This window comes from Muscardinus avellanarius (genome assembly GCF_963383645.1).
Source record: "Muscardinus avellanarius genome assembly, chromosome: 19".
In the NCBI taxonomy this organism is placed as follows: domain Eukaryota; kingdom Metazoa; phylum Chordata; class Mammalia; order Rodentia; family Gliridae; genus Muscardinus; species Muscardinus avellanarius.
The window spans coordinates 34,448,789-34,474,793 of record NC_137805.1 but is presented as its reverse complement, the minus strand read 5'-3'; the positions used below and the strand labels follow the sequence as shown (position 1 = coordinate 34,474,793).

Genomic DNA, 26,005 nt, shown 5'->3' with positions numbered 1-26,005 from the left:
CCACTGTAACACCAGAGGGGCCTGATTTGAAAACAAAGGAGTTAGACTATCACCAGCTGAAAATTGATTGCCAGGATAGTATTGGTGTTATTTCTGGGGCTCCCCAGTGTTTTCATCCCTCCCTCCCTTCCTCTGACATCTCTGTTCGATAGTTTTCCTTTCTGCCCACCTTCCAGATCTTGAAGCTCTCAAAGTACTTTTCTGCAGCAACACACTTTGGCCAGTAGGTGTCGCCCTTTCCCTTCCCTGTGCACAGTTCTCCTGCCCCAGGGGGCAGTGTGAAATGGGTGATGAAATTAATTCACCAGCTTAGCAGTTGGACACTGTGTGAAGCGAGTTTCCTTGAAAATGGAGCTGCCTCATGACACAGACCAGTAAAATAAGCATCGGATTCCACCAGAAGAGGGGAAGGCCTTGGCCTGGGCTGGGCCCTCCTGTGTGAGGTCAGGTTTGTGGTTCATGAATCGAGCATAGTACCACTTGTCCTGCTTTCCCCACAGGGTTGGGGGCAGGATCAGATGAAATGTAGGGTTTTTTTTTTTTTTTCTTCAAGCAAGTTTACTTTCAGAACTGTGGTAGAATTCTGGCTGGGTGTAGTGGTGCACGCTTGTAATCCCAGTACTTGGGAGGCTGAGACAGAGGGATCTCAGGTTGGAGGCCAGTCTTAGCTACTTAGTGAGGCCCTCCTCCACTTAGTGAGCCTCTGTTTCAAAAAATAAATAATAAAAAATAGGGCTGGTGGTATAGCTCAGAGGTGGAATGCCCCTGGGTTCAATCCCCAGTACTGAAAGAAGAGAAAGAACTCTAGTAGGATTCTGTTAGCAGAGAATTACAAGGCTGTTTATGTTTGTTTTGGGCTCGTGTATTACTCATTTTCTTGTTTCACATTTAATTTACCTGTGTAAAAATTATTATTAGTTCTTTGAATAATGACAGATAATTCAGAGACAGGGAAGGCTAAGGGAGCAGTTAAGTGCATACTTTTGGTACGCTTCTATTGGCTGATGATAGTGATGTTATTATCACTTGCTATATACACTTAATATGGTCTAAGAAACATTTATATTTTGTTATTTTAGTTAATGGTCCTTATAGTGTTACTCTGAGGAAACAAGTTTTCTAAGCCAAGTGTGGCAGTGCACGCTTGTAATTCCAGTACTTGGGGGGCTGAGATGGGAGGATTGCAGATCTGAGGACAGGCTCAGCAAATGGAGAGGCTCTCATCAACCCAGTGAGACCCTATTTCAAAATAAAAATAAAATAGGGCTGGGGGGGTGTGGCTCAGAGAATGCCCTTGGCTCAATCCCCAGTACCACAAAGGAAGGAAGGAAGGAAGGAAGGAAGGAAGGAAGGAAGGAAGGGAGGGAGGAAGGGAAAGGAAAGGGAGAGAGAAAACCAGCCGGGCAATAGTGGTACATGCCTGTAATCCCAATACTTAGGAGACTGAGACAGGAGGATTGCAGTTTCAAGGACAACCTTAGCAAGTAGTGAGACTCTCATCAACCTAGTGAGATGCTGTTTCTTTCTTTCTTTTTATTTTTTTGGTGCATTGTAGTCTTACATCATAATGTGGACCACGTTGACAGTGGCATATATTCACACAGTACTTGGTCTCGCCCCCGCCGACCCCGTTTCTCTCCCTCCCAATACTGAGTGTCCGGGTGAACAATATTATATTCACCTGTACACACATCGTTTCAGGTGGCATTTCCACTAATGAACCTCAGCCTTCCTCCTTCCCGGCTCCACTGAAGTTCTCCTTCAATATCCGGAGCCCCTCTGGTATCCCAAGTACTCCCTAGCTCGAGCATATTAAAGAAAACAGATGGCCCTTCTCTTTCTGTGCGTGGCCGATCTCACTTAACATAATGTTCTGCAGGTCTTTCCATCTTTTTACGAATGATATAATCTTGTTCTTTATTGAGGAGTAGAATCCCATTGTGTGTATTTCCCATAATTTTGTGATCCATTCTTCTTTGATGGGCATCTAGGTTGGTTCCATAGTTTGGCTATTGTGAATCGTGCTGCTATGAACGTGGGTATGCATATGTTACTGTAGTTCTCTGATTTTAACCCCTTTGGAAAGATACCCAGGAGTGGTATAACCAGATCGTATGGTGGATCCATTCCCAGTTTTCTGAGGAATCTCCACACTAATCTCCATAGTGGCTGAACTAGTTTGTAGAGGTCTTTTGCATCTTTGGTTAGGTATTTTATTGGCTTTGAGGTTATTGTAAATGGAATTGTTTTCTGTATTTCATTCTTTGTGGATTTGTTGTTGGCATATAGAACTAGCTTGTACTTCCACCAACAGTGTCTAAGAGTTCCTATTTCCACGCATCCTCACCAACATTTGTTGTTATTTGATTTTTTTATGCTTGCCACTCTGATTGGGGTTAGATGGAATCTCAGCGTAGTTTTGATTTGCATCTCCCTCATGGCTAATGATGTTGAACATTTTTTCATGTGTCTATTGGCCATTTGTATCTCCTCTTTTGAGAAATGTCTATTCAATTCAATTGCCCATTTCTTGATCGGGTTATTTGTTTTGCTAGTGTAAAGGTTTTTTAACTCTTTGTATATTCTGGATATTAGCCTTCTATCAGAGGGATTGCTGATAAAGATCTCCCATTCTATAGGCTTTCTCTTTAGATTTTTTTTTTTTTTTTTTTGGTGGTACTGGGGTTCCTGGAAGCCCTTGTACCTCCGGGCTACACTCCCAGACCTATTTTTTACATTTTCATTTTGGAAACAGGGTCTCCTAAGCCAGCGCGCGTGGCTGGCTTTGAACCTGCACGATCCCTCACGTCTCTGCCTCCCAAGCGCGGGGATGACAAGCGTGTGCCACCACGCCCGGCTTTCTCTTTAGATTCTTGATGATTTCCTCTGATTAGCAGGAACTTTTTAGCTTGATGCCATCCCACTTGTTAATTCTTGTCTTAATTTCCTGTGCTTTGGAGGTCTTGTTGAGGAAGGTACTAGCTGTGCCTGTATGTTGCAGTGTTGAACCTGTGCCCTCCTCTAATGGCTTCACAGTCTCTAGGATCCATCTCAGTTGATTCCTGTACAGGATGAGAGGTAAGCATTTAGTTTCATTTTTCTACAAATGGATAGCCAGTTCTCCCAGCACCATTTGTTTAAAAGGCTGTCTTTTCTCCAGCTTATAGAATTTGGCCCCTTTGTCAAAGATCAGTTGACTATAAGTGTGTGGGTTTGTTTCTGTATCTTCTATTCCATTGGTCTGTGTGCCTGTTTTTGTGCCAATACCATGCTGTTTTAATTACTGTAGCTCTGTAGTATAATTTGAAGTCAGGAATTGTGGTGCCTCCTGCATGGTTGCTGAGAATTGCTTTGGTTATTCTGGATCTTTTGTTTCTCCATATGAAATTCATGACTGATTTTTCTAGGTCTATGAAGAATGTTCTTGGTATTTTGATAGGAACTGCATTGAATCTGTAGATCACTTTTGGCAGAATGGCCATTTTGATATTTATTCTGCCTATCCATGAACAAGGGAGATCTTTCCATCTTCTAAGGTTTTCTTCAATTTCTTTCTTTAATGTTTTATAGTTTTCATTGTAGAGGTCTTTTGCATCTTTGGTTAGGTATTTTATTGGCTTTGAGGTTATTGTAAATGGAATTGTTTTCTGTATTTCATTCTTTGTGGATTCGTTGTTGGCATATAGAAAAGCTACTGATTTCTTTAGATTGATTTTGTATCCTGCTACTTTGCTGAATTGGTTAATCAGCTTTAGTAGTCTTTTGGTTGAATTTTTTGGGTCTTCTAGATACAGGATTATGTCATCTGTAAACAAAGGTAATTTTAATTCTTCTTTTTTCTATTTGAATTCTGTTGATATCCTTCTCTTGTCTTATTGCTCTGGCAAGAGTCTCAAGGACTATATTGAAAAGGAGTAGTGATAGTGGGCATCCTTGTCTTCATCCTGATTTTAGAGGGAATTAGCAAGACTGTTTGGAAAAAAAATAAAAATAGTTGTTGAGGTGTAGCTTGGAGGTAGAATGCCCCTGGGTTCAATCCCTAGTACCAGAGAGAGAGGGAGAGAGGGAGAGAGAGGGAGAGAAAAGACAAGACCAAGGTAGAGTTTCTTATCCTTTTTTTATGTTTGAGGAACAGAAGTCCAGAGATTTTTTTTTTTTTTTTGTAGTACTGGGGGTGGAACCCAGGGGCTTCTATTTCCGGGGTACTCCCAGACTTATTTTATATTTTATTTGGAAACAGGGTCTCACTAAGTTCCCGAGAGCCTCACTAAGTAGCTGAGGCTGGCTTCGAACCTGTGCGATCCTCCTGTCTCAGCCTCCCAAGTCCTGGGATTACAAGCGTGTGCCACCATGCCAGCCTCAGAGATGTTTTTAAAGACAGCTTTCCTTGTCTCTATTGACTCTTGAATGTTTTCCACATGAAGGTAACAACAAGCAGCACCTGGCAGCGCACGCCAGTAATCCCAGTACTAGGAAGGCCGTGACAGGAGAATCGCAGGTTCAAGGTCAACCTCAGTAATTTAGTGAGACCCTGTTTCAAAATAAAAAATTAAAAGGGCTAGGGATGTAACTCAGAGGCCTTGGATTCAACCAAGTAGGTAGGAGACAACAGCAAACAATGCTATACACGTCAGAGGTTCTTACAATGTTACAAGCCAGGAATCATTTGTAAATAATATGTGGTGCAGACTGGAGTCACAAGGAGATTGGGTTTAGGCTTGTATGGCAATTTCGTGACATTAGAAGAATATTTATCATTGATTCAAAATGTTTTGTTTGTGCTTATTCAGAACACAGTGCAGACCGGCAAGTTTTGCATTTTATTGTTTAGGTACATAATTCCCATGTTGGAACAATTTAATTTTTACCCTCTTTTGTTATTCTTGTTTGCTTTGGAACCATAGGTTTTGCGATAATTATGTTATTGTCAGAAAATGTCATGCTAAGTAAAAAGACATTATTATTTCAAGAGCATTTTTGGTTCTGGCCAGATATGACCTTTGTGAGAACAAAGGTGTCTCCTGTGCAGGACTGTGGCCGCCTGTCACTCCTGCGCGGCCACTTCACCTGAGCTGGCCTTCTCATTCTTTCTTATCTGCTGTCTGACCATTTGGGCTTTTCTGTTAATTTTCTTTTTTACACCAGTAATAGATATATTTTCACAATCTTCATTGTGGTTGTTCATTTTCTTGTCTTATTTATGTTTAATAGGTAGAGATACTTGCTGCCTTAGTTGCTGAGGCTACGCTTGCACCTATGATGATCTCCTGTCTCAGCCTCCCAAGTACTGGGATTACAGGCGTGCACCACCACACCCAGCTACACCTTCTGTCTTAAAACTAAGTTGTAGCCGGATGTGGTGGCGCATATGTGTAACACCAGTACTTGAGAGGCTGAGACAGGAAGATCGCAGGTTCATGACCAGCCTCAGCAATTTAGCAAGCTCCTGTTTCAAAATGAAAAATAAAAATAGAGCTGGAGGTGTCGCTCAGAGGACTGTTTCTGGGTTCAATCCTCAGTACCAAAACAACAACAAGAAAACACACACACACACACACACACACACACACACACACAACCCTAGGTTGTAGAATTTGGGATGAAAATATCAGTCGTTGAATGCTGGTTTTGTGTGGGTCCCTGCAAATGTCCTGTCCCACTGCTTCTCACACTGTCTTCTCATGTAAGGTACCCAGTCTTTCTTATTCCTGTTCATCTGGCAGTGAGGCTAGAGAGGGGACATGTCTCAGCATCGAATCAGTAAATGATGGGGCTAGGCCTGAAATCCAGAGTTTCTGATGTCAAGACCAGTACTTTCCTTGGACGAGCACACACACTTGTGCAGGAAGTTTTACGTCTGTGCTGGCGGCAAGCATGTGTCCGCTCAGACGCCGTGTGCGTTCTTCCTGTGCTGTGCCCACGCTCGGTGAACCGCCACAACACCGGTGTCCAGACCCAGTTGCTCAGCTGCCGTTTGAGCCTGGTGCGCGTTCTTTCTAGGTTTTGACTTGTAACATCCTGCTCTCTGTGTTCAGGAACGTGTTACTTGGCCTATACATTTGACAGATGTGGGATGTAGGGCTTTTTCTCCCTTCTTTGGTGAGACTTGAAGAGATAACATGGAGTGGTTCTGCACTTTGGGAGTCCCCTCAACTGAAGTTGGATGAAGCATATTAAACATTTAGCAAAGTACCTGCTTTCCTACTCTATGGTTAATATCTGGGTTCCTTTCAGAGTGGCGGCTCACATATAGTTAAAGAGAACAGTAGCCGGGCGTGGTGGCGCACGCTTGTAATCCCCACGCTTGGGAGGCAGAGACAGGAGGATCGCGCAGGTTCGAAGCCAGCCGCGCGCGCTGGCTTAGGAGACCCTGTTTCCAAATAAAAATGTTAAAATAGGTCTGGGAGTGTAGCCCGGAGGTAGAAGGGCTTCCAGGAACCCCAGTACCACCAAAAAGAGAGAGAGAGAGAGAGAGAGAGAGAGAGAGAGAGAGAGAGAGAGAGAGAAAACAGTAAATCAGGAATTTGGTCTTATCTCTGACAATGATGAGTTTTCTGTCCTTAATCAGACCATCTGACCTTTGTAGGGCTCTGTTTCTTCATCTGTTAAAAGTGAGATTAAAAAGTCTTCAAGGGCCCTCAATTTTCTTGGTCTTTCCTTGCTCATCTTTATTATTTTTTTATTTTTTGGTGGTACTGGGGTTTCTGGAAGCCCTTCTACCTCCGGGCTACACTCCCAGACCTATTTTTACATTTTTTTTTTATTTTGGAAACAGGGTCTCCTAAGCCAGCACGCGTGGCTGGCTTCGAACCTGCGCGATCCTCCTGTCTCTGCCTCCCAAGCGCGGGGATTACAAGCGTGCGCCACCACGCCCGGCTGCTTGCTCATCTTTAAAATGGGAGCTGGGCGTAGTAGCGCACACTTGTAATCCCAGTGCTTGGGAGGCTGAGACAGAGGATCACAGGTTAATGGCTGGCCTCAGCTACTTATCGAGGCCTTCTGCAACTTAGTGAGACACAATTACCAAATAAAGAATAAAAAATAGGGCTTTGGGTATAGCTCAGAGGTAGAATGCCCCTGGGTTCAATCCCCAATACTGTAAAAAAAAAAAAATTAAATTGGAGCTAATACATATTTGTCATGGAGTTACAGGAACCTGAAAGAGATAAGCCCGTGTAATGCAGGTCAAGTTTGCTAGGTATTTCTAAGGTTTCCCCTGTCCTTTTAAAATGCAAGGATAGGTTTTGTCATTGAGAACAACATGGATGCAAAGATGGCTGCTGGAGAGAGGGCAGGCTTAGGCCCACTTTTTGTCCCCACCACTCATGTCCTGTTGCTCTTGGGGAAAATCATGATAAAAACTCTTCTAGATTTGTGTAGCCTTCAGGCATGTATGCATCGAGTATGAGTTTAAAATATTTTCAGGGAGGGGTGCTTAAGATGAAGTAAAGACAGGAAATGTTCTCTCCCTCCCGAGTGCTCCTGTTCTCAGATAGGGCAGGACCAAGCATGAGGTTATTTTTACACATCAGGAAGAAATTTTCCATTCCAGATTCAAGTAGAGTTTCTCCACTCTTGGAAGTGATGCTGAGGCTGTAATTATAAACTACAACTGCCCTAGGAGTAATTTAAAACAGTTCCTGGGATGAATTCAGACCTTGCAATAAAAATATATACAGCAGGCATGGTGTCACAAGGGTGTAATCCAGCATTTGGGAGGCTGAGACAGGAGGATCGTGGTTCGCAAACAGCCTCAGCTACTTAGTGAAACCCTCTGCAACTCAGTGAGACCCTGTTTCAAAATAAAGAATAAAAAAAAAGGGCTGGGGATGTAGCTCGGAGGTAGAATGTCCCTGGGTTCTACCCCCAGTACCACAAAATAAAAATAAAAATAAACCATATACAATCTGTCACATAATCTGCGGCCACTCTTCCTGTGCCAGCCTGGTTGGGGAGAGTAACAGGTACCCCACAGTTCATGGCGGGCTGTTGGACGGTGGTTCCATGCGTTCAGCACCTGAGAACAGTGGCTGAGTTCATGGTCTCTGATCAGCGTATGAGTTGCGGGCTCAGTTCTGAGCGAGCTACACGACGCGCAGGACTTCGGCATCTCCTTTCTCCACCTCTCCTCCCATCTGAGTTGTGGGTTTTGTTTTGTTTTTGCTTTATAGAAAGTGACGATCAACAGGAAAGCCTAGCCTAGTCCTCATTCCCCGGCTCCTAGCCTTTGCTCTGTCACTCCCGCTCTGTTTTCTTCTTCTAACTCTCTCCGTTTCTCCTGTGGGCCTGGACTGTCGAATGACTGCAGCCTCAAGGGAGTTTTGTGACGGCCTTAAGATGACCAGGTTTGGTCCAGTCCTGAGAATCTGGGACGAGCATCAGTGAACTCTTGCAGCTACTCGAATGTGCTCGAAAGATGAGTACTGAGTCTGCAAGTAAAGGGATCCCGCGGGGCTGCTTGTCCTGTGGCCGCTGTGGATGCCTCCAGCCCAGGGTGTGCGGGGCCGGTCTGGCTGTCGTCTCTACCATTTGAATTACTGAGCAGTTGGAACTCGCTAGTTCACCACAAGTCTCACCACCTCCTGGTGTGGTTTTATAGCTGTCACATTGAGCTCATTTCTGTTGCCTGTACCAACCTCTAAAAACATTTATTTTTGTGACCTCTGATATAACTGATCCCCAATTCATGAACATTTTAGGTCACCGCCAGCTTTGTAACATTAATTCTTTTAATGGATATCTTTATTTTGTCCTTTAGAAATTAGCTCATGTAAATAAAATGATCTGGTATAACTATTTATAAATTCAAAATTGTGATACATGTAGTCAAATTTCCTTATTTTTTTTTTGGGTGTGTGAATTGCCAGTTTGTATTATTTATCTAATTTTCAGTGGGATTCTTATTTTTCTTATTGATTTTCAAATTGTCAGATAAAATTATGAACTTTTTAACATGAGATAAAGATCTTTTCTCAAAATTTTAAAGCTTTGTTTATGTATAGTGTCTGTTCAGATATTTTTTATTTTCATATGTTTATGAAAGTTTTTCAAAAGATATAAAAATATTAACCCTTTGTTTTTGTTTTGGTTAGTTTTTCTTTTTCACTATTTTTTAAATCAAGGAGTGGATTTTGTCTTGGTGTAAAAAGTAAGTTCGCAGTCCACTTTTTTTTTTTTTTTTTTTTGCGCTACTGGGGATGGAACCCAGGGGCATTCTACCTCTGAGTTACACCCCCAGCTCTATTTTTTATTCTTTATTTTGAAATAGGGTTTCACTTGAGTTGCAAAGGTCCTCACTAAGTAGTAGCTGAGACTGTCTTCAAACTGTGATCCTCCTGTCTCAGCCTCCCAAATACTACGATTACAAGCGTTATAAGCATGCGCCACCATGCCTGGCTAACAGTTCATTTTTGTTTTCCTAAACAGGTGTCTACTTTTGCTAACAGTGAGTTACCAATTCTTGATGGCTTCTGTATCTAAAAGTGGCTTTTTTTTTTTTACAGGTAGAAAGCTTCCATTTCCGACTCTTCAATAATTTTGTGCTTTTAAAGCCTCTAGAAAGGAACTGTGAACAGAGTACTGTATTGGTTTTGGCATAGACTTAATGCATCTCAAATAGGCTGATTCTATGAAATTTGATCCAGAGTCCTTGTGCGTCTTGATGCCTTTCTGCCAAGCAAAATTGATTCTTTCTAACCAAAAGGCTTTATGATGGACTGAAAAAAAAAAAAAAAAGCAGCAGCAGCAAGGAAGGCCTCGTTGAGGGGCCGGTTGCAGATTATATACTTTGGCATCAAGTACAATGCTTTTGGTTTTTTTCCTAAGTTTGTTTCTTCCTCTTCTCCAGTTGCCAGTGGTCTGTGCCTCTTGTTGCTTGGGAACTTTTGGAGGGCAAATTCAGCTCCTTTCTGTCCGAGTCCTAGTTCTTATCTTTAAGTGTTTGTATTTTTTCCTGGCAGTTTAAGTGGATATCTGGGGCCCTTCTTTGATAATTATTTCTGGCGTTCTCATATTGTGGCATTTCTCTGTGGGTTGCATTTATTGTGCTGGTTTATTTTCAACCACCAGTGATGCCTGGCTCTGTGATACAGATTCTGCTTATAGCTTCAGTTAGAAGTGCTTTTACTTCCTGTGGTTTGACAATTTACCTAAGTATCTCAGTACATCAGTACTCTCCTCCCAAATTATTACAGTGCCTTTTACAATAAATTTTATCCCTGAGACTTGCTTTTAGTCAAGCTTGTAGCAGGGAGACAGATTCTGCCATTATGGATGGGGGGGGCTCTGTTAGGGTTCATAGCCATCTCCCTCACCTGCTAGGCACCGTTTCTAACCCTCAATTTCCTTATCCTCAGACAGAGATAAAATCACTCCTAGGGCTCTTATCTCAGGAGATAATGTGCTTAAATCAGTTTAGGGGTCCCTGGCCTGCAGCAAACACTTTGTGTTATTTTCTTCTTTTTATTTTTATTTTTTTGTTTTGATTTTGGTTTGCTCTTCTAGGATGTTGCAATGTTTCCCCCTACTTAATTGTAAAAAGATTATGTGTCCATTGTAGAAAGCTTAAAGATTGAACAAAAGTTTATGAAGAAAAATGTGTCCTATAATTCTACCAACCCTTGCACTAATTTGCATTTTAACCTGTTTCCTTCCAGTTTTTTGTGTTTATATATTATTTTACACAGCTGAGATCATCTGCATGTATATCTTGTGTGTGTGTGTGTGTACTGGGGATAGAACCCCAGAGACATTCCACCTCCAGGCTACACCCCAGCCCTATTTTTTATTCTCTATTTTAAAACAGGGTCTCACTAAGTTGCAAAGGGCCTAACTAAGTCTCTGAGGCTGCCCACAAACTGGGATCCTCCTGTTTCAGCCTTCCAAACACTGCAATTACGAGTGTGCGCCACCACGCCCTGCTTCTTGCCTGTATATCTTGATTTCTTCACTTATCTTGAACATTTTCTTATTGATCAAATCCGTTTGGATGATCACTTTATGGTAACATGCTAATGGCCTGTCATATTATAGGATTTTGATGGACTTATCGTTATCTTTATTTGACTCTTCGTGTTGGAGTTGGGATGACTGCATGTGACGTTTACTAAGCCAGGCTCTCCTCTCCCTGGGAGAGGCTTCGGGCTGAGGCTTCATACCCGCTTCCGTTGCTGGCCTGTCAAATGCAGTGTGTGAAGTACGCTAGGGCTTCCGCCATCAGCCTGTGCGCCCCAGCACCTTCCCACCGCCATGCTCGACAGTCGCCATGCTCGTTTGCTTTTTATTTAACCCTCTTTCTTGTTCTACTGCTGTGCTAGAAGGAAGAATGGCGACTATGAGTAGTGTGTAGGCCTCTGGCCGACTGTGCCCTGTGAAGACCCAGGATCTGGCCAGGATAAACACCAGTTGCAAGTTAATGGATCTTTACTGAGGCAGTCTTGCTGAGCCATTTCTGGTGGGAAGACTGTCCTGAATTGTTCTTGTCAGGACACATTATTTTTATTTCGACTTCTTATTTTTCCTGTAAACCTAGGTTTAAAGTATGTTGAGACTGAATTCATTTGTACTTTGGAATATAATAAGGTCTTGTACTCTTTACTTTCAGAAAACCAGCTCCAGCCAAGAACAACAGTCTGAAAAAGACATATGTATCCAAATGGCCAGGGGAGCCTGCTGTGTAGATAGCTTTCTGAGTAACCACATGGCTAATGAATGTCCTCTTTGTTTCGGAACCAGCAGTAGCCTGGTTCTGCTGCTGAGTCGCGCTCGCTCACGCGCACGTGGTTTTGAGCACCGTTATTGAAATGGCAGCGCGAGGAAGACTTGGATGCTTATAGTTTGTGACCCCAGGAGGTTGCTTTGAACAGTATCAGTCTGTGTGAGCCCAACACTGTTATTCCCTTTTTTTGGTTTGGTTTTGAGACTGTGGCTGCTTGGCAGCCTTCTTCAAAGTTCACTTTTATGGCCTTATTCTCTAGTGTTAAAATATAGTATCACTTTTATCTCAACTACATAGTGAGCCAAAGAGCTGGCTCAGAAATGGACCCTAAGAGCTGCAAACAAGCCTCTGGGCGCCTTGGGCCCTCATGAGGCCTGTCCAGGTCACTTCCCAGGGCTCACAGGAAGTGCAGGCGACAGGTGGGCATGTCTTCAGTTCCCAGAAGCCGCAATGATCCTGCACTCTCATTCAGAGTGAGAGCCGGAGGGAATTCAGAGGGGCCCTCCGGGCACGTGGGGTCCCGCTCCTGCTGCATCTCCACCAGGGCCATTCACCTCTGTCCACCTCTGGTCGTTCCCGAGGAGGGGAGCATCCCACAGACTGGGAGTTAGTCTCTGGCATTGTTTAAAAGCTCAGTCTGAAGATAACTGCATCCTGAAATTTCAGCCAAAATTTGTCTCCAGGGAACTTTCAGCTGTGAAGTTTTGGTCATTTCTCACAGACTTTACAGGTTAGCTGCGATTATCTGGATTTTCCATTTTACAGATGGAGAAAGGCGCAGTCTCTTTCCCTAACCACTTGGTAATATGGTGACTCAGCTGGAGTAGAACTCGCCAGCCTCATGCTCACTTGGTTACCACTGCAAGCAGCTAAATCCCAATGTCCTCCTGCTCAGCATGGGGGCTTTTGGCGTCTGCACCTCATTCTCTCTCTGTTTAACTGAGTTCATGGGTGTGAAAGCACCCTCCGGCAGATGTGGCCGGATTCCTTTAAAAGTACAGGCTCTGGACTCAGACAGAAGCAGACTCAGTTGTAGTCCCCACTCCTAGCTGCCTCTAACCTCGGGCAAACTGGATTATGTAATTCTTCAAACCTCAAACTCCCCATCTGCAGAATCAAGCTAGTAATTTTAATTGTAGGATTCAGTGGAGATCAAATGAAACTAATACATGAGTAAGCACTTAATATGTGACTAGCTGAAATGAATAGTTAACACACATTCAAAATAATTCTGGCCTTTATACTGCTCCTGCTATCATTCCTACAATCACCAGCAGGCTTCTTAAGTCCTGCCTCTGGCTCTGCTTGCTCGCCCAGCCCTTCTCTGTAAGACTCCCCCGGTGTTCACGTTCCCTGACTATGAAAATAGCAACTGGCATCACAGGAAGGGCTGAGGCTGTGATGGAGGCACACGGTGTGCTGGGCCCCGTGGCCCCTCTCTCCTGGGAAGAAGAAGCCTCAGGGTTAGTCTGGTCCTTGGCCACTGGCCAGAGCTGCGCGGTGAGCGTTACCCTTTTCCCTCCTTTCCTGCCTTTCCTCACTCAGCAGTACCATAGTGTTCTCTTCCCACAGTTGAGTTTCACCCTCGGTGGCTCTGTCATTTACGCTCTTGTTTTGAACAGTCTAGTTCATCCTACTTTGTCCTTGTCTACATTTCTTAGTCCTCCATCTTGCTTCAGCTTAGTCTAGGTTTCTTTCCTGTGATAAAGGAGTACCCAGAACATGCAGAAGAAGGCACACTCGGGACTCAGGCAACGGAAGGAGACGACAAACACTCTCTCCCTGTTCTTAAAGAAATACCGTCAGGTCAAAAGCAGTAATAACTCTATGCTTGTGCAGTTGACGATCACAACCCTTAAGGGAGAAAACAGTGCATGAAAATGAGAATTTAACGAGTGAGTTAGCAGAGAACGTTCTGTGACCGCGTGAAGGTCACGTGTGCGTGGGCCTGACCTCGCCTGTGATGTGTCCAGGGCGTGGCGGTGTCACCGTGGCCCCTCCCCGCTCATTACGGAGTCCGGGTGTGAGGCAGACCCCGACTGGAGGCAGTTTTCTTTCTTCAAGGTGCGTTCCCATTTTAGAAACCATTGGATGCGCATTTTAAAGATGGGCTCCTGCCAGAGAAGCTACGCGTTTTCAGCCTTGAGCTTCAGTGAGCTTGCTGCTGGGAACACAGTGACCATACTTTCTGAACTGAGAAACTAGGACACACGGTCTTTATAAAGCATTTTCTTCTGGTTTGTGAATTTATGCACATTTGAGAAGTATTACCGTGGCATAAATTAAGTCACATCTGATTATGTCAATTAAATACTTGTGGAAAAGAATAGGACTTACCCAAAATATCTAGGGCATATACATATTAATGCTTTTATAGAATAAGAATTAAATCCATCTTTTTCAGACAGTCTTAAACTAGAAAAACGGGGGAAAAAAGATAAAACTCCCTACTTAAAACTTACTTGGTGCTGGTAGAACTGAAAATCATATACATACATACATACGCACAGACACCCTCGATCACCACCTGACTTATGGTTTTAGCTCTCCAGGGAGTTTGGGTCATTGCAGAACGATCCTGCCGTGCCTCGCAGCCAGAGCTTGGTGTCTGTGTTGGTTGCAGAATTCTGCAGCCCCACTCCAGAGCTCACTCGAGAGGATCCACCGAGGGGGTATTTAGGTTGTGATTCTCTGCCTCTTCATTACAGGGCTGTGCCCTGTAATAGGGCATATGGAGTTGTATACATTGCCACAAAGTGAATACTATTTACCTGTAAGTTTTTCCACTTTAAGAAAGCCGAAATTGAAGCCAGGCGTGGTGGCGCACGCTTGTAATCCCAGCATTCGGGAGGCTGAGACCAGAGGATCGCGGTTCGCAGACAGCCTCAGCTACTGAGTGAGGCTCTGTGCAACCTAGTGAGACCCTGTTTCAAAATAAAGAATAAAAACTAGAGCAGGGGGTGTAGCTCGGAGGTCGAATGCCCCTGGGTTCCATCTCCACACCCGCAAAAGAAAAAGAAAGCCAAAATTGTAGGAAAAATATATACATACAAACACACACGCACACACACATGTATATATACATGTAGGGCCTACAAAATAGCTCACTGAAGGGATTTTATTTTTATTCTTGTGTGTGTATGTGTCTGAACTGGGGATGGAACGCAGGAGTGTCTCTGAGCTACACTCCCAGCCCTGTTTTACTTTTTTGTTTGGAAGCAGGGTCTCACCAGGATGCTGAGAGTTTTGCTGCGTGGCTGCGATCCCTCCTCCTGTCTCACCCTCCCAAGTTCTGAGAGCACAGTGCTCTTTGTACCCTTTATTAGTTTTCTTTTGTTCTTGTATATTTAAAGTTGGGTGCTGTTCAGTCTGAAGATACCTTTTAAGATTATACTTATCAAGTAAAGTAAGATCAGTTTGCACTTGAACTTTCAGGTTTTGCTTGGGATTCTTTGGGCTCCTACTATTTGGCAGGAAAAGAGAGAAACAGCAGCTTGGCCCTTTTAGCTGTGTTGGAAATTTCCAGCCCCCAAAAAAGTGCGCAGAGGCGCATAGCTTGAAGGGATTCCTCTGTGATTAGCCAGGTCTTTTCCTGAATTATTAAGCTACATTAAAACAGCGGCTTGGTGTACTTCCTGTCTTAGGTTTGCATCTCTTCTGAAAGATTACTATCCCTACACGTGATGATACTTTTGATGTCTCCTTAGTGTTTTCAGATACCAGGAGCATCGCGCTCCACTCTGTTCCCGTTCTCTGGCCTCTTTAGGCATTCGTGGCTATTCTAGGTTTGATGTGTGTTTTCCAGCTTCCTGAAGGTTTTCCTCTCACACTTTAGCTTCCTTAAGTGTGAAATTTAGACACTTATCTAGAGCTACTCTTAAAATAGACTTTTTCTTACAGAGCTGTCATAAGCAGCCAGGACTAGAGCAGATCCTTATGTCCGTTTGTTTCCTTACAGCGGTTGCCACATAAGGACGCCAAGCGAGCTGTTCATTTTGATTTTGGAAGGTCGGAGTCAATTTTGAGTAATTGACATAACCTTATTTAATGAACCCGTACTGTCCTCTTAGGCTTACGTATCGATTACATACTTTTATAGCTCCTGAAAGGCCCAGCGTTTCCTAATTGCTGTAGGAACCCAGTAAGAAGTTGAAGTCATTTTCAAGTAAAGGCTTAAAGATGAAGGGTATGTTTCTTTTAAAATATTTATGGAGAACACTTTTCTGCTAGCCTGACTCTGAGAATATATTAGATATAATCTCTACTCTTAAATGGCTCCCGCTTTAGGAGAAGAAAAGGTGTACGGGGAGAGAGCGGCTGGACCCCGAGCCGCTCTGTGAGGTTGCGTGGCCATCCCCTATGCAGGAGGCGTGTGGTGGGGCTCGGCGGTGTGGGAAAGCACGGACCTGGGTTTTGAGGAGTTGCTGGTAATATTGACATTTGAACTTATAAGCCTTTTCATTTCTTTAACCTAGTTTTATTAGTTATCTATATCTCAATGCGAAAGTTACTAGATTAACAGAATTTGCCCCTTTGGAAGGGTGGGTACTGGGGATTGAATCCCAGGACATTCTACCTCCAGCCCATACTCTCATTCCTTTTTATTTTTTATTTTGAAACAAGGTCTTTCTAAGTTGCTGAGACTTACTTTGAACCTGTGATCCCTTTGGCTTACATCCCCCCCCCTTTTTTTTTTTGGTGGTACTGGGGGTGGAACCCAGAGGATTTCTACCTCCGGGCTATATTCCCAGACCTATTTTGTATTTTATTTGGAAACAGGGTCTCACTAAGTTGCTGAGGCTGGCTTCGAACCTGCGTGATCCTCCTGTCTCAGCCTCCCAAGCGTTGGGATTACAAGCGTGCGCCACCACGCCCGGCTACATCCCATTTTTTAATGACATCCTGAGCCCAGGCGTGGTAGCACACACCTGTAACCCTAATAATACTTGGGAGGCTGAGATGGGAGGATTTCAGGTTTGGGCCCAGCCTTAGCAATTTAGCGAGGCCCTCAGCAACTTAGCAAAACCCTGTTTCAAAATAAAAATAAAATAGGAGGCTGGTGTGTAGTTCAGAGATAGAATGCCCCTGGGTTCAATCTCTAGTACCACCACAAAAAAAAAAAAAAGAAAAAGAAAAAACCTAACATCCAGACCTTCCCTAGTACTGCTTATTTCGTGGACTGTTGTGAAGATTCCGTGCGATGCTGTATCCACAGTGCCTGCACAGAGTACTAAACTAAAAGTCGCTCTGATCACTCTTGCCACCATTGGCCCTCAGTAGCGCCTCAGACTGTATCTTGCTTTCATGACATAACTACCTCACTCCTCCACTGGAGGTGTGGAGGGAGTCTGTGTGTCTCCGGCCCCCGCCAGCCCCATCCTGTCGTCTGCGGGCCAAGTGCAGGTGCCTGGCAGCCGCCACTGGCGGCATCTTTACAGCTGAAGGCACAGCGCTAGATCGCAGCAGTGCAAACCCGCAGGGCTTGTCTTAGCCCGTTTCCAGCTTCCGTCGCAGAGCGCCACAGGCAGGGTAGCTTATAAAGAACAGAGATCTCTTTGGCTCGGGGTGGCCAAAGCCCACCACTGAGAAGCCCAGAAGCGTGCCAGCGGCATCTAGAGAACACCTCCACGCCGTGCGTGTCATAACTTGGTCAAAGGCAAAGCGAGCACAGCACAGATCAGACCGCTCGTCCTCCCCAGCACAGCCCCCCCGCCCCCAGGCGACAGCATGGGGCCCTCGGGGCCGTCACAAGGGCAGCTGAGCTGCAGAGTGGATTCTGGAGGGACATCGAAGCCGTAGCAGGGGTCCGTTATTCTTTTGTCTTTGGGGCCATGCAAGTTTCTTACTGTGGAGTCAAGATAGTAGGAAAATATCTGGGTTTGATCAAAACTGTATTAGCAAGAACAGAAACAAAACAGGCTCATTGTTATTTTCAGAGTAAGAATAGGATATTCTTACTCGTGCCAGAATAGAATAAATTCTAGCCTATGAAAGTACTACTTCAAAAATCAACTTGGAGCCAGATGTGGTACATTCCTATAACCCCAGTACTTGGGAGGCTGAGACAGGAGGATTGCAGTTTCGAGACCAGCCTCAGCTACCTAGCAAGACCCTGTTTCTAAACAAAACATGTATAAAAGGGGGAAGGATTGTGGGGTGCTGGAGGTGGCGCTCAGAGGTAGAATCTCCCTGGTTCCATTCCCAATACCACACACACACACAAAAAAATCAGTTTTGCCATATAAATTTTCTTCGTGTGTGTGGTACTGGGGATGGAACTCAGGGACATTCTACCTCTGAGTTCTTCCCCCAGCCTGATTTTTTTCCCCCCTTATTTTGAAACAGGTTCTCACTAGTTGCAGAGGGCCTCACAAGTTGCTGAGGCTGGCTGCAGACCTGCAATCCTCCTGTCTCAGCCTCCCAAGTACTGGGAATCCAAGCATGCGCCACCATGCTTAGCATTGTCATACACATTTAAGAATTATTTTCAGTTAATCTCAAATAACAGTTTGCAAGTAATAAACTTTATAGTAAAAATGTCCTCATTACTTAAAGAAAAATACCACTTACTCTTTGTGTTTATGTTTCTGCCATATATCAAACTCTAGTCTGTGCCTGTGCACTAGCACACACGCACCCATGCACACGTGGTTGGTACCGCACCATCTTAGGTGTGAAGCTTGGCACACAGTCCTTGGATTGAGCCTGGCCTCTTAAGAGACCGATGTCAGAGCTCTGTCATTGCAGAGCCAGACTCCGTGTTTAACCCTCATAATCCGCATTTCATGCCAGTCTTCTTAGGTAGTCATATTTCCTTTGGTTGGAGTTCTGGTTAACGGGAATTTCAGGCCTTGATTCGAAGTGATTGTAAACTCAGATTGGGGTTGAAGCAGTCATTAACTGATTATCATTTTGCTGCTTTTCCTGCTGGAGAAGCATTAGATTTTATAGGAGACTGATGGAAGCATAGTCAGGCATGACTGTAATCTGAATCAGGAATCTCTCATTAAAATTCTCACAGATTTTATTTAAGGAGTGTGTCCTTTTTAAATTGGCCGTGTGCTTACGTAATCCACATACATCGTGATTTGGTTGTTAGCTTCCTTGACCCTCTCCTTGGCCGCCTTCTTCCTCATCTCTTGAGAGGCTGCCACATCACCTGAGAATGACATCTGCCTAGAGTCAGCTCTCTTGCTCCTGGCTAGAGAAGTTCACTCCAAGACAGGGCAGGTGCCCTCGGTGCAGCTAAGTCATCGCCCTCGGTGCCTTCTGACTGATCTTGGTGTGTTTTCACTGGCTTCCCCATGGCGGGGGTCAAAAGCATGGAACGGCATATTGGTGCCTTCCCCATCAAGCAGCTAAGGCCCAAGGGTATATTCTTTCCTTGTTCTTAGCCCTTGACAGGATCAGTCTGACTTGCCCATCCAGAAGGGATGATGTGTTTCCCGTTTGTGACTCTGGAGGCACTAGGTCGCTGAGAGTCTCACTACTTGCTGAGGCTGTCCTAGAACCTGCGATCCTACCGTGTCAGCCTCCCAAGTCCTGGGATTACAGGTGTGGACCACCATGCCCAGCTTAGAGAGGCTATTTAAATACTAGGGAATGCTAAATGATGAATTTCCCTTACTGACAGCGTGAGCTGCTAACCTGGCTGGTTTGAGGATTTATTCCTTCAGAATGCTGGCCATAGCAAAACCATAAAGCCACAGTTATCTTACTGTGAGAGCTATTGGAAGTTTATGTCACCAAGAACCAGGAAGGTGAAATGCTATGCTTGGCGCCATAAAATCATTATCTGAACTTGTTTTTCAGAAAAATCCATATCTGGATGGTGTGACCAAGTCTTCAGCAGTTCCTGGCGAGCTGTGTTGATAGGGCAAGTGTAACTTAAGCACCTAAGGCCTTAGGACAGCCGTGAATCAGACTGAAGGTAGCTGAGATGGAGCAAGAGCGTTGGTCGTCCCCAGATCAGAACTAATGGCAACCGAGCTGCCTAGAAACCAGACACCGGGCAGAAGCTTTGGACCATAGACAAGCAGCAGCGAGGGATTTTGCTAACAGAAAAATAAGAAGGAAGATGTAGAATCATGCTTATCAAATTTGAGAATTTATAAGAAATACCTGAGCCCGGTGTGGTGGCACACATTTGTAATCCCATTATTTGGGAGGCTGAGACAGGAGGATTGCAGGTTCGCAGCCAGCCTGAGCAACTTAGCGAGACCCTGTTTCAAAATAAAGAATAAAAATAGGGCTGGAGGTGCAGCTCAGAAGTAGAATGTCCCTGGTTCTATCCCCAGTTCCACCAAAGGAGGAGAAGGAGGAAGAGAAAGGGGGAAGGAGGAAAGGAAATCCTGAATAGCATCTTTATATTTATTTTATTTTATTTTATTTTATTTTGCGGGTCTGGGGATGGAACCCAGGGGCAGTCAACCTCCAAGCTACATCCCCTGCTCTATTTTTTATTCTTTATTTTGAAACAGGGTCTCACTAAGTTGCGGGGGGGCCTCACTAAGTAACTGGGGCTGTCTGCCAACCACAGTCCTCTGGTCTCAGCCTCCGGAATGCTGGGATTACAGGGGCGTGGCCACCACGCCAGGCTCTGAACAGCATCTTTAAAATGCAAAATTTTATGCCTCCCTCCAGGGAATCTAAGTAGCTCTATGTTGGCGCTCAGGACTCTGTGTGGTCCTGATCCATGGACCACCACACATGGGGAAACACTGAGTCTCTAAGACCTGTAAGACCATCTAGTCAACCGTCTGCTACCTTTGGGGAAACTGAGGCCTGTGGGGAAGAAAGGACTTGCCAGAGTTGCAGAGCAAGTTGGAAGGCCTGTGCCGTTTTAATGACTGACTTTACTTTTATTCTTTATCCTAATGGATGAATAACAAGACAGTCTTCCCTCCCAGCTCCCAGCCCCCTGCTTCACTAACACAGTTCACTTTCCTTCTTTCTTTTTTTTTTTGTGTGGTGCTGGGGATTGAACCCAGGGGCATTCTACCTCTGAGCTGCACCCCCAGCTCTACTTTATTTCTTAATTGGAAACAAGATCTTGCTGAGTTGCTGAGAGCCTCGCACCTGTAATCCCGGTACTTGGGAGGTTGAGACACGAAGATTGCAAATTTGAAGCCAGTCTCAGCAACTCAGTGATACCCTATTTCAAAATAAAAAATAAAATAAAAAGGTCTTGGGGTATAGCTCAAAGGTAGAATGCCCTTGGATTCAGTTCTTAATAAAAAAAAAAATACTGCCTAACGTGAGAATAATTCGCCTATTGTGTTTATTGTTACTCATCGCATCTCGGTAGTAAAAGATAAGCTTGGCAAAGGCGGTGAGCGGCAGGTTTGGTTTTGTTTCACTGAAGTAAGTCCCGTGCCAGCCTCACACAGTGCCTGACCTGTAGTAAGAATTCAACAAGTGCTTGATAAGCGGGCGGATGAAGATATTTTGTTCAACTCTAAAGAAGTGAATGGGTATTGTGACAAAATACTAACCCTCAGGCAGTAGTATCAGCACAAAGTAAAGTAGAATATTTTCTTCACGTGTTTGACTTTGCTTGAATCAGAGCTTGCAGGAACAGTTTATGGAAGATTAGAATTAACATTGATAACAGCAGTAAGTACCGCTTTGCCAGCCACATGCTGGGGGGCTCTGAGCTGTCACCTCGTGGCCTCTTCAAGCCCCGTTATAGCCCAAGGATGCAGAAGTAGGGTGGTTGATTTTTCCAGACAAGACTGAGGCCCGGGAGGGGAAATCACTTCTTCAGGGTTGCACAGCCAGTACAGATTTAGGATCTGTGATCAGGTTCTTATCTGTGAGTAACATTTCGTATTAGGTTCGGGGTGTTCTGTCTTTGGAGAAGAAATTAAAAGGGCTGAAGAGAGAGCTCAACACACTCTCTGGGGCGTTCTGGGCCAAGAACATCAACCTCCAAGGTGGTATAAAACCACAGGCTGGAAAGAAAGATTGCTTTTTTTTTTTTTCCCCCAGCTCAACTTTCCAGCATTTCCACACACTCAAGTCTTTCCACTCTCGCATTACAAAGAGCCTTTCGTCTTGAGCTGTTAGGCTTTTCTCACGTCTCAGACAACCTCCCCGAAGCCAGCCAAGGGAAATTCCTGTGGCGACAGGTCACACTAAGCCGTTCTAGGCAGGCCACTGTAGGGCTCATTCACTCCCCAGCCTGGAAGGAAGGGTGGACAGAAAGGGCTCCTTCACCCACCTTCCGCAACGCTTTCCTGGGAGGCCCCAGAAGGGGCTGAGAGATGCCGAGTTTATGAGCGTGGGCACGGCACATCTCTCGTGGGACTCGGGTGAGCCTTTGCATTTGGGAAACACTGCACCTATTAAACGACTAGCGACCAGCAGAATGCGGTGCCGGGCTGCGGATAATGTTGCCTTTCATTCTAACCCCCCGCCAGCCACGCCTGGCCTCGCCCAGACTCCACACACAGGGCAGCGGATCCCACTTAACTCTTATGCTGTACGCGAGCATCGCCGTCCCTCCTCTGCAGCTGAGGAAGGCCTAGAGAGATGTAACTACCAGCATCTCACGGCCTTTGCGAGAGGCAGAGGCATGCTTTAAGCTCAGGTTGAGTCCTGAGGCTTGTGTGTTGCTGCCTGCCCCTCTGCACAGCTGTTTGAGAGCTGGAGTGTGGAGCCACTTCCTAGCTGGGAGAGGGATGCTGGGCAGGGGACGCAGTCACCTCTTGCTTGGCCAGTTCTTCTGTAGCAGGGGATGCTCATGCACTCAGATCATTTGTTAAGAGGGTTAAATGAATCAAGGTATTAACGCACTTAGTGTTTGGCCCATAGAAAGCACCGTGTGAGTGCTAGGCATTATTACTAGTTTATACATCAGGTCTCTTTTGCTCTGGATGGAAACTTAATCTCAGAAGGTTTAGGGGAGCCGGGCGTGGTGGTGCACGCTTGTAATCCCCGCACTTGGGAGGCAGAGACAGGAGGATCGCGCAGGTTCGAAGCCAGCCGCGCGTGCTGGCTTAGGAGACCCTGTTTCCAAAATGAAAATGTAAAAAATAGGTCTGGGAGTGTAGCCCAGAGGTAGAAGGGCTTCCAGGAACCCCAGTACCACCAAAAAAAAAAGAAGGTTTAGGGGTTCACCACCCCCCGCCCCATGCAGAGGTTGTGTCTGTATACTCAAGGGTCACATGTACATGATCCGTGCATAGTACTTAGAGTGGTGCCTTCTTATATTTAATTAGATGCCTTAATTATATTGCATATAATTAGCCCCAGTGAAGGTTAGTGGTGATTAGTTTGATCGTGCCAAGGCCGTGGGAAGCAGGGGCAGGGGAGAGACCTGGCCTGTCGGCACCATAGCCCTGGGCCCAGGTGCCATCCAGAAAGAGATGGGCACTGCCCAGGCACTTTTCTCGTGGGGCAGAGAAGAACTTGGAGGCAGCCGTCATTTCACATATAGTCAGTGATTGTTTAATGCCATAGTTGTGGATATATATTTTATTAATTTACGGGCTAGAGAAGATGAAAGTCTCATTCACTGAGTTCCTGGTTAGGGCACATTAAATAAAAAAGACCAACACATAGAACCTTTCCAGGGATATGTTGTTTCAGGAAGCTTTGTGGTGTGCCACTCACTGAAACAAATTGCCACTGTCCAGTTGGTGCCCTATGCTTGGTTGACCATGGCGGCCTCCTGTCTCCCTTTCCTCTGGGGAGGCCGGGCTCCTCTGCCATCCTGCCGGGGACCTGGGCTCTGTTGTGACTGTATTTCCCACTGTCTTCTAGCTTAAGAGTTGGACAGTAGAGGACCTTCAGAAGAGGCTCTTGGCCCTTGACCCCATGATGGAGCAGGAGATTGAGGAGATCCGGCAGAAGTACCAGTCCAAGCGGCAACCTATCCTGGACGCCATTGAGGCTAAGAAGAGGCGGCAGCAAAACTTCTGAAAAGGCTGGCCTCGGAACCCCGATGCCCGCCTCGCACCTGCTGGCCTGCACTTCTGCTCTGCCATTCTCCACAGCACCTCTGTGAACTCAGGAATGCGCGCCAGTGGGAAGGGTCATGGTGCCACCGTGGCATGTGTGGGTACATCGGTCAGGTCTGTTATTTCAAAGGATTTATATTGGCGCTTTTAACTCAGAATTCTAAAACCCAGGAACAAAGACTCCTAGTGGAGTGAGAGCTGGGAAAGTTTTACATTGCCGTCTTGTTTTTCTTCTTCCAATAGCTTTTGATTGTTCTTTCTGGAAGAATTTTTAAAAATATATAAATATGCATATATATATATAAATTATAAACAGATTCCCCACTCACTGTGGTGGCATCTCTGTACAGGTACAGTTTTGAATAGCTTGCCTCTTTTTCTGTAAGAATATGGTACTGTGGAACACGAGGGCAGAGGACCCCAGGAGGCCACTAGGGTCCACGGAATCCCAGGAGCCAACCTTCCCCTTTTGCAGGGCTGCTTTAAGAATTAGGCTTGGGACGGTTCTTTGAGCAGTTTCAGGTGTGCGTGGCCATCACTGGCCTCTGGAGCGATCAGAGATGTCCAAGGAAAAGCCACGAGGATGGTGTTTGCTCTTTGGGTCCCAGGAGGAGCCTTGGCGCCCTCTTTGCAAATTGGCCTTTGCTGTTCCAATGCCTCTCATCCTTCTCCAGTCTCCCAGCTGCCTACGTCACACCACAGATACTGCCCAGTGCCTTAAGAGGAGACGTGGTCCAATGAAGGGTCAGGCCTACCAGGAGCTCTCAGCAAACAGGGATGTGGTCAGCCCACAAAGGGAAAAGGTGTTCGCAGCTCTTGTTCACGCGAAAACCCATACACAGGCATTTCGCTTTGCTTTCCTTCCAGACAGGGATAGAGGGCATTGCTTTGTGACCCGTGTACAAGTATGTGACTGTTCTTTTTTCTTTTACTGTGGTCTGGAGAGGATAAATGAATACCAGATCAAGATCTCTTCTTCTGGTCGCTCAGTTCAGACACACAGTCTGCTGGAGCTGGGAGGGACCATAGAGGTCATCTGGTCTGACCCTTCATTATGTAGACGGGAAAACTGAGGCTTTGAGGGGAAGTGACACTGCCGACATCACAACTCAAGTTAGAGAAAGAGCAGAGGGGGGGCTTGTCTCCTGGGTCTCCAGGCTGAGCAGCCCCTTCCCTAACGCAACAGACTCATGTCAGTTTTGGTTAAGTTGTCTCAGGGAACCACGCTGACAAAAGCTTGCTCTTGCCTCTTCTGTAACTTACCGAATGTGAAGAAGTTCCCAGAGAAGCCAGGTTGTGCCGCCTCAACAAGCCCATGCGCCCCGCCGCTTCTGCAGGGAGCAGAGGAGCACGCGTGCAGACCTAGGTCCGATGCACATCAGAGGTAGCGTGGCTCAACGCTGCGTGTGCTCACACAGCAAAGACCAGACAGTGAGAAAGACAGCCGCAGCGTTTGCTCCTAAGCTCTCCCCGGGAGCGAGGCCAGGTCACACTAGGAGGCTGTCATTTGGCCCCATCATTGCTTTTGTTCCCGAAGCCTGAGGATCGATGGAAAGGCAGGGAATGTTCCTGTTTCGTGAAACCAGATTCTGTTCTTTGCAATTAAAACAAGTTTTTTAAAAATGCAAGAAGCAGGTCAGTGAAGTAGTATATAGAAGATAGAGGATAATTTGAGGATCTTGCTAGAAGAGTATTTACTAACCATCTATTTTGTGCCAGGTTTTGAGCTAGGTACACTCCAAATTTCACAATAGCCCTGTGGGTTCAACACTTAATCTCCATTCCACAGATGAAAAATGCGTTTGGGGCAAAGATGCTTCCCGTGGCAATCAGCTAGTAAGGGGCAGAATCAGGATCCATAGCGTCCTGCAGTGGGACTTATAGTTACAGTCACGAGTCTGAAACGCAGTGACCACCTTTCCTTATACAGATCAGCTCTAAGTGGCGTTTTTTGGTAGGAAAGCAGCTCACCTGATGGTCAGGCTGACGGCAGGTGAGGTTTGCAGAGCAGAGCAGCCGGCACCCACCACTCCCTGTGCTCACGAGCACGTGGGCCCCAGCTTTCGTCCCTAAATACAGGACTGTGTGGTTGGCCAGGCAGGAAGAGAAAGCCCATTTCCTCCTTTCCTAAGCAAGATCCTAGTAAAGGAAAGCTTGGTTTTTCCCATGAATACTCCAGCCATGGCCCTGGATCTGCAGTTTATTTTGTTTCAAGCAGCACGGGTATATCCAACGCGCTGGCCCAGCAGTCTAGCTAAACAGAGCCGCTCGGCCGAAGTGTTTGGATCGGGCCCATTTCCTGGCAAGGCATGTTTGTTTTCTGGTG

General features: G+C 45.5%; 1 protein-coding gene across 1 annotated transcript in view; it reads left to right on the top strand.

The window, feature by feature from the left end:
• The window catches only part of STK4 (serine/threonine kinase 4), a gene marked incomplete at both ends in the record, with an annotated part of 106,851 nt that extends 83,210 nt beyond the window's left edge, over positions 1 to 23,641 (top strand). Inside the window, one exon of the mRNA XM_080716768.1 lies at positions 23,483 to 23,641. Coding sequence (XP_080572894.1) covers positions 23,483 to 23,641 — 159 coding nt within the window. The remainder of the gene's footprint in view (positions 1 to 23,482) is intronic.
• Positions 23,642 to 26,005: the final 2,364 nt, after the last annotated feature.